Source organism: Juglans regia, chromosome 3 (genome assembly GCF_001411555.2).
Source record: "Juglans regia cultivar Chandler chromosome 3, Walnut 2.0, whole genome shotgun sequence".
Classification (NCBI taxonomy): Eukaryota; Viridiplantae; Streptophyta; class Magnoliopsida; order Fagales; family Juglandaceae; genus Juglans; species Juglans regia.
In genome coordinates, this window is record NC_049903.1 from 7410798 (window position 1) to 7423750 (window position 12953).

The 12953-nt window shown below is 35.9% G+C and overlaps 1 protein-coding gene across 1 annotated transcript; it reads left to right on the plus strand.

Moving 5' to 3' along the window:
- Positions 1-113: 113 nt before the first annotated feature.
- Positions 114-8409, plus strand: LOC108984144 (glutathionyl-hydroquinone reductase YqjG-like). Its single transcript, XM_018955996.2, has 6 exons — positions 114-345; positions 6247-6471; positions 6555-6731; positions 6818-7042; positions 7177-7305; positions 7939-8409. The coding sequence occupies exons 1-6, from the start codon at positions 265-267 to the stop codon at positions 8170-8172; spliced, it is 1071 nt and encodes a 356-aa protein (XP_018811541.1). The 5' UTR covers positions 114-264; the 3' UTR covers positions 8173-8409.
- The last annotated feature ends 4544 nt before the right edge of the window (positions 8410-12953 follow it).

Genomic DNA, 12953 nt, shown 5'->3' on the forward strand with positions numbered 1-12953 from the left:
AAGATGTGATAATATATTAAATAACTTTTAAATAAATAAATGAAATAAAAATAATCTAAAATACATATCAATATAATTAAAAATATAAAGTTGAAAAAATATCCCCGTAATTTAGAATATCTGACCTCTTCGTAAGGGAGACACCTCAAAGGCTGTCGTGTCCGTTGGCCACTCCCTGACAATGATAGAAACTCTAGGATAATCTCTTGTTCAATTATTTTGTTCTTTCTTTCTTTCGATCACAGTCCCACTTTATCTCACTCCATGATATCCATCTCCGTCTTCAATAAACCCTTCTTACCATTTGCCACAAAGAAGCAGATCGTCCACGACTTCCATTCGAAGGTCTCTCTCTCTCTCTCTCTCATGTTGATGTGTTAAGATCTCTGGGATCTTATTGAGCAGCGTAAAATAGTAGCTGCTCCTGTAGAAAGGGAATGGCTTCCGTGAAGTTCTTTAGACTTGGTTTCCTAGTACCATAACTGCATTACAGCTTTTTATGAACTATAGATATATATACATATATATATATATATATATATATATATGGATCTAAGAATAGTTCTAGACTTTTGAGCTACTCTATTATCTGCGTTATGGTTTCGATTTTAAACTCTTATGGCCTTGAAGGAAGTCGGGAAAGGTTATGTTTTTCCTCGTCTTTTGCTTTATTGAAAATTATTTCTCGAGTACTTTGACATGAAGATGATTTCAGAACCCATATATCTCAATGGTTTGGTCCATGAATAATGCGTCGAAGAAGTTCTTGTTACTTTTGGTTTTCTGCTGGAAAACATCTCATATGAACCTGAAATTTTCCTTATAAGTTAAATTTGGAAATGTTTTTTTGCAAAAGAAATTGAGGCTGTTGACATTGATGCCCACAAAAGAAAATGGTCCTCTCTTGCTAGCTAATAGAGCAGGATGCCGGGATTCTGGTGGTGTGTGTTTGTGTTTTTCCCTTCTTCTCAGGGAAAAAAAGAAGTTCTTATGTTTAATCCGAGCCCTGCATGGATATGTTGTTTCTTGAATACATATGTTTACTGCTTGATCATCGAGAATCAATTACATCTGTTGGTGAAGCATGTGATTGTCTTTCTCATGAATAAAATATGCGGGTGCTGCAATTTACATAATTTAGACAGTTGTGCTAGATCGATCAACCGAAGTCCTTTTGAAATCACGATATAATTCACCTTTTTCTATACGTTTAAGCTTGGAAAGATATCCCATATAAAGGAGCAAATAGTGACTCAGCATTACTGGAATATTCTGCACTGCATTCCTAACCAACTCACACCTTGAACGTGCTGGAATGGAGGAAGATTCTCAAATACTTTTGTAACCGAATACTAGTCTTTTCTTATCATTTTCTTTATGTAAATATAGGACATATAATGCCTATAAATACTGCACTGTTGTGGTTGTATAATGTGTGGAAAATATATACCAAGAGGAGATGAGTTTGAATCAGACTTTACCTTTCGTTGAGTCATTTCTTCGAATGGTTGTAATGCTCTGTTTTCTTTACTTCTTCATGGTATCACAGAGCCCTTAGGACCTCCGTCCCATTTTACGATCCTCCATGGCTAAACTCCCTCCTCCCAACCCCAATCTCACTGCCTCTGCTGCCCACACCATCACAATAAAACTCTCTGCCACAAATTTTATTCTCTGGAAATCCCAGGTTATACCATTTCTCAAAGGCAACCAATTATTTGCCTTTGCCGATGGTTCTTGCCGTAAACCCTCTCCCACTATTAATGATATTCCTAATCCTGAGTATGATAAGTGGATCCTTCATGATCAATTACTTATTTATGCTCTCTCCGCTACTCTTACCGATGGCATTCTTGCCCAGGTCACGGATTGTTCCTCCTCGCATGAGGTTTGGACAACTCTTCAAGGCCTCTACTCTGCTCATTCTGATGCCCATCTTATGCAAACACATCTCCAATTAGCAACTCTTAAAAAGGGAAGTGACTCCATTACCGAGTATTTTAATAAAGTCAAAGCTCTCTCCTCTTCCCTCTCCGCTGCTGGTTGTCCTATTTCTTCTAGAGAATTCAATGTCTATCTCTTGGCTGGTCTTGGCTCGGACTATGAATCCTTGGTCACGTCCATTTCCACCAGGCCTGATTCACTATCCTCTTCTCAAATATTCAGTTATCTACTTAACCATGAGTCACGTCTCACTCATCAAACTCAGTCTCTGCTCTCTGGTACTCCGCTTTCTGCCAATTCCACTTCCGTTCGTCCACCTTTCTCTCCTTCCTCACCAAACCGAGGCCGTGGTCGTGGTTTTCGGCGTGGACGAGGAGGAGGTCGAGCTCCCTCATCTCCAAACTATTTTTCTAATGTCTCCTCAAATCGTCCTGTCTGTCAGGTTTGTTACAAAATCGGTCATACTGCCATGGTCTGTCACCATCGCTTTGATCATGCCCATCAGTTACCACCTCCACAATCCTTCTCGGCTAATACCACTACCTACACTCAAACTCCCACTTATCCAAACAGTTGGTTCCCTGATATAGCGGCTACAAATCATTTTACAGCCGATTTCTCTAACTTGAATATTGACTCCCGTCAGTATCAAGGCACTGATCAAGTCTACATCGGGGATGGTTCTTCTCTCCCAATTCAGCACTCTGGCTCTGGACTCTTTCCCACCCCAAATGGCAAATTTCTTCTTCGTCATTTATTACATGTTCCCTCTATTTCACGAAATTTATTATCTGTTCGTCAGTTTTGTCATGATAATAATGTCTTCTTTGAGTTTAATTCATCTGGTTTTCTTGTGAAGGATTTGCGCACACAGACGGTTCTTCTTCAAGGAACCATTAAGGATAGCTTATATGTGCTTCCTGCTGATGCTCAGGCCATGTCCAAACAGGCTCTTATTGGTGAACGTACTTCCCCTCAAATTTGGCATTCCCGTCTTGGTCATCCGTCTTCACGTGTCACTGCCTTTACCATACAGCAATTTCATCTTCCTGTTACTACTACAAGAAATAATCTGACACCATGTGCTGCTTGTTTCCAAGCCAAGGCTCATGCTCTTCCCCACCCTTCCTCACCATCTCAATCCTCCCAACCTTTTCAACTTTTATTTTTAGATGTTTGGGGACCAGCGCCTGTGCTCTCCTCCAATGGTTTTCGTTATTATTTGTCTATTGTCGATAACTTTAGTAAATACATATGGTTTTTTCCTCTAAATGCTAAATCTGATGTAACTACTATTTTCTTGGCATTTATTCAATATATAACTAATACATTTTCTTCTAAAATCATTGCAATACAAACGGATTGGGGAGGTGAATTCCGCCCACTTCCAAAAATTTTACAACATTTTGGTATTTCCCATCGAATAACATGTCCATATTCTCATCCTCAAAATGGTAGTGTGGAAAGGCGTCATCGTCATATTGTTGAAACTGGACTGTCCTTACTTGCTCAATCCTCTGTACCTACTAAATTTTGGATTGACGCTTTTCAAACTGCTGTTTTTCTTATTAATCGCATGCCCACCCCAATTCTACAAAATCAATCCCCTTTTCAAATTCTGTTTAACCAAACCCCTGACTATTCCTTTCTACGTGTTTTTGGCTCAGCTTGTTAGCCTAATTTACGTCCCTTCAATAAACACAAAATGGACATGCGCTCTCAACTTTGTGTCTTTCTTGGTTATACATCTGATCATAAAGGGTATAATTGTCTTCATATTCCCACTGGTAGACTGTACATCTCACGGGATGTGTGTTTTGACGAAAACAATTTTCCCTTTTCCCACAACACTGGTCCCCCCGCATCTATGCCCCCGATCCATCCCTTAGACCAAACAGCCTCTGGTTCTCTACCTGTTGGGCCCGAAACCTCTTCCCACTTACCAGATCTTCCTTCCGCATCATCCGGCCCAACTCAAGCCCATCAAACCGACCGTCCCATATTCAACCTTCCAGCTGAGTCTATTCTCTCACGTGATTCTCCCATACCCACATCCACGTCGTCTCCTCCCTCATCAAACCCTAATTCTTTCTCTACCACGATAGCGCCGACACCCATCCCCACAAATCCTAATTCCTTCTCTTCACAGATCGTACCGCTTCCTTCCTCTACTGACTCTAGGTCCCAATTAATCCCAACTTCGGTCCCATCCGTGCCTTCTTCTTCAAATTTGCAGCCTAATACCCACTCTATGCTCACCCGATCCAAAACAAACACCACTCGACCAAAACAAAGATCTGATGGCACTATATCTTGGCCCGTTACTCATCCATCATCTCATCTCACCGAAGCTAAGCCCATTCCTGAGGAGCCGTCCACTTACACTGAGGCCTCGAAATTCCCTGCCTGGCGTTCTGCCATGGCTTGTGAATTTGAAGCTCTTCTTCACAATAAAACGTGGATTTTGGTTCCCCCTCATCCCTCTCAGAATATTCTTGGTTCAAAATGGATCCTCAAGACCAAGAGGCTTGTTGATGGTACTCTAGAGCGCCGAAAAGCTCGACTGGTTGCTAAAGGGTTCCATCAGCAACTTGATCTTGACTATTCCGAGACTTTCAGTCCAGTAGTCAAACATGTCACCATCCGTTTGTTACTCTCCATTGCTGTCTCTCGGCACTGGCCTTTGCATCAGCTCGATGTTCAGAATGCCTTCCTTCACGGAGACTTAGAGGAGGACGTCTTCATGCAGCAACCTGTCGGGTTTGTCAATTCTGACTTTCCTCAGTATGTATGTAAACTCAAAAAATCCATTTACGGGCTTAAACAAGCCCCACGGGCTTGGTTTTCTAAACTAAGTTCAAAATTAATTGCTTTGGGTTTTCATGCATCTGTTTCGGATTCCTCCTTATTCATCTTTAATTCTGGTTCTGCAACTGTCTATGTACTTATTTACGTAGATGATATCATAGTTACGGCCTCTGATTCTGTACTTATCACTGAATTCATCACAGCCCTTCGCACTACCTTCCCTGTCAAAGACTTAGGCACCTTACATTACTTTCTAGAAATACAAGTGACCCGTAACTCCACTGGGTTGTTTCTCTCTCAGTCCCGATATATCTCTGATTTATTGTCCTGCAATAATATGGATAACTGTAAACCAGTGTCTACCCCCATGGCAACCTCGACTAAACTTAGTGCTCTTGATGGATCCACTTTTGAGGATCCACAGCTTTACCGTAGTGTCGTTGGAAGTCTTCAGTACCTTGCCTTTACTCGTCCTGATATTTCTTTCGCTGTTAACAAAGTTTGTCAGTTTATGCATTGTCCACGCACGTCTCATTGGCAAGCAGTTAAAAGAATACTTCGGTATCTTCGTTCAACTGCTACCTTCGCTCTTTGTTTTTCTTCTGTTTCCACTCCTAAGTTAATAGCTTTCTCTGATGCTGATTGGGCTGGTTGCCCTGATGACCGGAAGTCTACCGGTGGTTTCTATATCTTTTTTGGTTCACATTTAATTGCATGGGGTTCCAAAAAGCAACCCACGATTGCTCGCTCTTCAACTAAAGCTGAATACAAGTCTGTCGCTAACACGGCTTGTGAATTACTCTGGTTACAATCCCTTCTTCGAGAATTAGGAATTTGTCTTGCTGATCCTCCTACTCTACTATGTGATAATATGGGTGCTACTTATCTTTCTGTAAATCCTGTTTTGCATTCTAGAACCAAGCATGTGGATCTTGATTTTCATTTTGTGAGGGACCGTGTGGCTGCCAAGACACTGCATGTGACTTTTATCTCCAGTAATGACCAGCTGGCTGACATACTTACTAAACCTCTGTCCACTACTCGCTTCTCTGCATTACGATCAAACTTAACCATATTGCCTATGTCGTTTACATCGAGGGGGGATAAAGGAGCAAATAGTGACTCAGCATTACTGGAATATTCTGCACTGCATTCCTAACCAACTCACACCTTGAACGTGCTGGAATGGAGGAAGATTCTCGAATACTTTTGTAACCGAATACTAGTCTTTTCTTATCATTTTCTTTATGTAAATATAGAACATATAATGCCTATAAATACTGCACTGTTGTGGTTGTATAATGTGTGGAAAATATATACCAAGAGAAGATGAGTTTGAATCAGACTTTACCTTTCGTTGAGTCATTTCTTCGAATGGTTGTAATGCTCTGTTTTCTTTACTTCTTCACCATAGCTCCACGATGTGGTCTTGGGATTGAAGTTGTAAAATGTTGGAAGTAATGATAAATTCTTTAATTCAATATTCTTCTTCAGCACTTTATTCGAATGGCTCGATCAGGAGTAGATGAGACATCAGAGTCCGGTGCTTTTGTGAAAACTGCATCAACATTTCGTAATTTTATTTCAAAAGACCCAAACTCCCAATTTCCAGCAGAAGCTGAAAGGTATCATCTGTACGTATCATATGCTTGCCCATGGGCTTCCAGGTGCCTTACATACGTGAAGATCAAAGGACTTGACAAGGCCATCAGTTTCACGGTCAGTGAATTTCATCACAAATTTATAGGGATGGGATCAAAATTGCCTGACTATATCAATTTTGTCTATTTGCCTATGATCAGCCGGTCAAACCCAAGTGGGAAAGAACAAAGGAGACTGATGAATATATGGGATGGGTTTTTCCTGCTTCAGAGACAGAGGAACCAGGGGCTAAACCTGATCCTTTAAATGGAGCAAAAAGCATTAGAGAACTTTATGAGCTTGCTAGTCCAAACTACTCTGGAAAGTACAGCGTCCCTGTAAGTTACTCAGATGAAGTGTTTTTTCTTGGCTAATAGAAGTTTAAAACTCCTGTACTTTATGGTTGGTTTTTGCTCTGTGATAGGTACTGTGGGATAAGAAACTCAAAACAATTGTTAGCAATGAGAGTGCAGAGATAATCCGCATGTTAAATACTGAGTTCAATGATATAGCAGAGAATGCAGCTTTGGACCTTTATCCTCCTCACTTGCAAGCAAAAATTGATGAGACTAATGAATGGGTATATCATGGGATAAACAATGGTGTCTATAGATGCGGTTTTGCAAAGAAGCAGGAGCCTTATGAAGAGGTATGTATGTATAGTTTTTTCATACCAGACATTCAGGTTAGATGGAGGAAGTGTCGTAGTCTTTAGATTCTCAAATGATTCTGCCAATAACTATGCTATTTTATAAGTATCTTAGTTGATCCTTCTTTTGGCAGGCTCTGAAAGAGGTGTTTGAAGCCTTGGAAAAATGTGAGGGGATACTTGGAAAGCAACGCTACATATGTGGCAACACACTGACTGAAGCAGATATTCGATTGTTTGTCAGTCTCATAAGATTTGATGAGGTAATCTAAGTCACTCAAGCAAAAAGTGAAGCCAGTCTCGAAATTAATCTAATCATGTGGTTGTCTGAATAATTTCTGTCACATTTCTTTTTCATTGGAAGTCTGCTGATGGCAGCATTTCATTTCCTTTATCCTTCAATTTGTAACTTTAGGGGGTATTCTCACTTTTTATAAGTTTAACATAAAATTTTAACTTTGGTCCCTTGAAACATAGGAGATGTTTTAATTTAATCCCAATTTTAAAATGTTTTAATTTTATAACTGAATTTTACTTTGACCTGCCTGACTAAACGTTTGTCAAATCATCAATTTCTGTCATGGCACTGGAGGAAGGGGTTGAATTGCCCATAACTAAAGCTTTTAGAAACGAAGTTAGTACTTTCTAAACTAAAGGACCAACTTCTAACTAATTCTATATTTCAGGAACCAAAAGTAAAAAAGTTTAGGCCACCTCATGAAATAAATTATGCGATTACCAATAATTCATGTGTGATTTTCCCTATAGCCATTCTGGTTTTGGCTTTGCTCTGCTGTCTTGGTTTTGGATGAAATTCTGCCATATATCATCATATCTATAGCAGATTCTTCAAGCAACTTAGATTTTTTTTTTTTGATAAGAATGTGTAATTACAGGTTTATGCTCTCCACTTCAAGTGTAACAAGAAACTGATACGCGAGTACCCAAATCTGTTCAATTACACCAAGGACATTTTTCAACTCCCTGGCATCAGTAGTACGGTCAACATTCAGCACATCAAACGGCATTACTATGGAAGCCATCCTACTATCAATCCATTTGGCATCATTCCTGTTGGCCCAGATACTGACTACTCTACCCCTCATGGCAGAGACAAGTTTTCTGCATAGATCGTGTGGAATTGCAAACAGTTGTGTGTGTTGAAGTCACAAGAGTTTTTCTTGCCTCTAGGCTTCATCTATCCTGAGGGAAGGTAGAGTCTTGGAAAATGTGTGTTCAAATAAAGTTCAGATGGATGTGAGTGTGCTATTCTGTAACATATGTGCGTGGAAAAGATGGTTTACCGGGAACTCTTTTTTTTCTCTAAAAATAAAAATTTTATATGCAATCACTTTTGCGTATTCTTTTGTGCATTCTATTAATGTGATTGGTTGCATAATTATTATTATTATTTTAATAGGAATGTGCATATAAATAACACTGCAAACCATTCCCTTGCTGTTTTGGAAAGGTTTATTTATTTCGAACTCTCTTGGAAGAAAAAAAGCACGAGGTCTGGATGTTTTCCTTCCAAGCCCCAGATGATGCTTATTACAATATCATTCACCATTTATAACTGCTTAGGCTGTCGGGCATCTAGGCATTTGCACAGCAGCTCAAGAAGGCTGCAGTTAATCTTCTTTCTTCTCTTTTGGTGTCTCGTCATATGTAAAGACAGAAATGGTATATGACACTAACATATTGCATTTTTTATTTTTATTTTTGGTTTCTCCTTAATTCAAGTAGAAACAATGTTAAATTTGTAGATCTCAAACATGTGCCTTGGCCTCTGTCATGGATATATATGCTCATGTCTTGGTCTTGGTCCTGGTCCTGGTCCTGGTCCTGGTCCAAGGTTTAGTTCTTACACCTTCCGTTAAGGGTAAAAAAAGGTGCTTGAAATTGCTGCCACAGGTGAACACGTAGAAAAAGTGTCGTCTTCACAGCAATGGTACCCCCCCAAAAAAAAAAAAAAAAAGAGTTAAATGAAAACATGATCGAGGATTTTAAAAATAACAATTTGAAAATATGATCGATGAAATATGTGAAAATTGGGTTTTATTTGTTCTTAATATTAAGAATAATATTATATATAATTGTGAAATGTACAAATATTATTTTAAATTAGTACACTTACGACTGTTATCATTTCTCTAGCATTAAACTATTCTCACCGATTAGAGATGATATTTTAAAAATATTTTAATTTTTATTCTTATCCAATTCTAGGACTAATTTATTGACACCTGTACTTTTCACGTGACTTTGTTGATCTTATCCCCGGGAAATCACTCCCAACCCACGTGAGTTCACATGAGATGAGATCCTGCCACCCCACGTTACTGCTGCAAGTATAATATCATTCACATTAATGATTATATTTAATTTATAAGATTTAATTTAAATTATATTATATGGAGAAGTGAGAATATATAAAAATAAATTTATAATTTTATGTGATTTACTGATTTATTTTAAAATAAAAATAATTTAATAATCTAGCTGTCGAGCTGCCATCATTGTGTGGGTTTAGTAATTTCTGTATGAGGCATTTATGTCTGCTGAAGGGCTGCCAGCGAAAGGGAGACGACAACACTGGTTTTCGCATGGCGCAGATCGTACTTTTATGAAGGTTGGATGTAATAATTTAGAGGGGAGGTAGGTAGCGAGATAGAAATTTGGGGGTTAGGTATATATCTGGGAAGAAAGGAAGATAGGGTGTGGGTAAGTGGGAGAGAATGAATAAGGAACAAAGGAAAGAATAAAGAGTAGTGTTATACGGCATCCACTGTAGTGGTGCACACAATGCACACACTACGTGGATGCCTCTCATCCATTTGTTTTTTTTTTTTTCTTCCTTCGGCTTGTTCTCCCGTCTCTCTCTCTCTCATCATCTCCGCTCTCTCTCATCTCTGCGCTCTCTCTCGTCTCGCTCTCTCTCTCTCTCCTCTGCTCTCCTCTCTCGTCGTTTCGCTCTCTCTCTCATCTCTGCTCTCGGTCTCTCTCTCTCGGCGTCTCACTCTCTCTCGGCTCGCTCTCTCTCTCATCTCCACTCTCTCTCTCTCATCTCTGCTCTCGGTCTCTCTCTCGTCGTCTCTCATCTCTGCTCTCGGTCTCTCTCTCGGCGTCTCGCTCTCTCTCTCTCTCTCTCTCTCTCTCTCTCGTCTCGCTCTCTCTCTCATCTCTCGCTCGCTCTCTCTCATCTCCGCTCTCTCTCTCTCATCTCTCATCTGCACTCTCTCTCTCGCTCGTTCTCTCTCTCATCTCTCATCCGTGCTCTCTCTCTCTCATCTGTGCTCTCTCTCATTTTCCCTCTCAAATACGTGGTGTATGTTTTGACACCTAATGAGTGCAAAATTGACTTCTACAAACAGTGGCTTCCATATATCATTTTTCAAGAATAAATATAGAAGTTATTATTAAAAGTATTTATTTTATATATATAATGTAGTATTATTTAAATTATATATTTTTTTAAATGAATATTAAGAATAATTAGTTAGAAATAGTTATATAGTAAATGTAAAATGTATATTATTATACTAGTTTTTGTATAATATTATTCATTTTAGGTGAATCGACAGCTGTTGATACTGCCTAAAAGAAGGATTGGGAATATGGATGTAAAAAATAATCACTAAACCAAACTGGATCGGATCCAACAAAATTAGTGAATTTGGTTTGGTTTGATTTGGTACTGAATATAATTTGATTCGATACCAATTTTAATTTTTTTAAAATCGATCAAAATCAATCAATTCTAATTTTTTTTCATTTTAAAATCAGGTCAAATCGAACTAAACTAATTTATATATATTATAATTTTTATATATAATATATAATTATATATAAAATAATTTTATATTATATAATAGATTACTAATTAATATAATATTTAATTTTAAAATATTATATCACTATATATTATAATATCTGCCTATACTTAAAAGTCGTTATAATGTGACTATTCATTAATGTTTATCGTGAACAGTAAATCTATATCAACCGTTTTTTTTTTTTAATATCTTATTACTGTTCATCGACAGTATGATGAACAATATTTTTATTTTTTATTTTTTTCGTGTGAATGTCAATGTGCGACGTAATACCGCAATCGTGCGTAGGGAATGAGAGAGAAGAAGAAAGAAAAAGCAGAAAAAATATTAATTTTTGAGTTTTAAATGATCAATAAAGAAGCTGTTTTTTTTTTCTTCGCATATTTTTTTCGCATATCTTATTACTGTTTATTATATCTTACACAATCTAAATCAGTTGTTTTTTTTTTTCCATATCTTATTACTGTTCATTGACAATATGATGAACAGTAAAGATTTTTTTTTTGTCCGTATGAATGCCAATGTGCGACGTAATACCGCAATCGTGCGTAGGGAATGAGAGAGAGGAAAAAAAAGTGGAAAAAATATTGATTTTTGAGTTTTAAATGATAAAAAAAGAAGCTGTTTTTTTTTTTATTCGCATGTTTTTTTCGCATATCCTATTACTGTTTATTATATCATACACTAAAAATCAATTTTGATTTATAAAATACTAATTTTTTATCATTAAATAAATGATGAAATTTTACTATACATTTTTAAGAGAAAAAAACTATATAATTAATTTGAATTTTTAATATAATTTAAATTTCATAATAAATGATGAACATAAATAAATAATAATTTTATTTTTATACATTAGACTATTTTAATATTTGAAATTACACTTTATTTTTTTCTTCAATTTGACAGATGTGGCAAACATGTTTTTTTTTTTATCAATTAAAAAATCTTACGCCATACAGGATTTTACACAAGTACCACTAATTTCAAAATAATCAAGCCATTTATAAAATACTAATATTTCATCATTAAATAAATAATAAAATTTTGTTAAATATTTTAAAAAAGGTATAACTATATAAATAATTAGAGTTTTAACATAATTTAAATATGATAATATTCTTAATTAACTAAAGAGAACTGCTATAACTAATAAAAAAGTAACCTGAAAATATGTCATGAATGTGTATTTTATTTTATTTTTTATTTTTCTCTTCTTTTTTTATGTATTTTTTTAATCATCATAAACATTTTAAAAAAAATTAAAAATTTACAACATCATTGGGTCGGGAGGGAATTGACAATCTATTTCTTCCCAAACAAAATTATTAAGTTCGAGGAAGAGATTAATAGATTCTTAGGTTTTTAGAAACTTTTATATATTTTTTAAAATATTATTTAAATATAAAATATTTTTTAATTTGTTAATCTAATCATTACAATTTTCTTAAATATAAATTTTTTAAATTTTAAAACAAAAACTACATTAAAAAATTATATTCCAATAATATTTTAACTTTTATAATATTTTTATTTTAATTTTTTTTCTCTCATTTTCTAAAATAAAATAAAACATCTTAATCCAAATAATTTTATACATTACTATTCACAAATCATGTCATTACTATTAATACATTGATCCAAATCATATCTAAAGATATGATGTTTACGTGTGTTATTTTTTGAAGGACGAGGCTGCTGCTGGTACATTAAAATTTTTAAGATTTAAATCCAACCCTTCATTTTAACACTTCTCATTTTTTTTTCTTCGGTTGAATTGCTTCGATTTATGCAATGAAATACTATTACTATCACAAAAATTCTCCACATCTCTTTTCATTTGTTAGGTGCAGAAATTAAATTCATAAAAAATTTTCTATATACTACTTATGATTACGTCTTTTTTTTAACCCAAAACATATTTATATTTTACAAAATAAGTTATTTTTTAACCGGGTTGCCCAACCACTAATATTATAATATATTACTATAATATTATATATTATAATATATTATTATATAATATATAATATAGTATATTAAAATGGAAAAATCAAACCGAATTAAATCAA

What these genes read in the sequence shown, in the direction of transcription:
- LOC108984144 (XM_018955996.2), top strand. Translation starts at nt 265, where the DNA reads ATGATATCCATCTCCGTCTTCAATAAACCCTTCTTACCATTTGCCACA. An exon ending in ACAAGGCCATCAGTTTCACG is followed by an intron (nt 6,472 to 6,554) that starts GTCAGTGAATTT and finishes GCCTATGATCAG; the next exon opens with CCGGTCAAACCCAAGTGGGA. An exon ending in CTGGAAAGTACAGCGTCCCT is followed by an intron (nt 6,732 to 6,817) that starts GTAAGTTACTCA and finishes GCTCTGTGATAG; the next exon opens with GTACTGTGGGATAAGAAACT.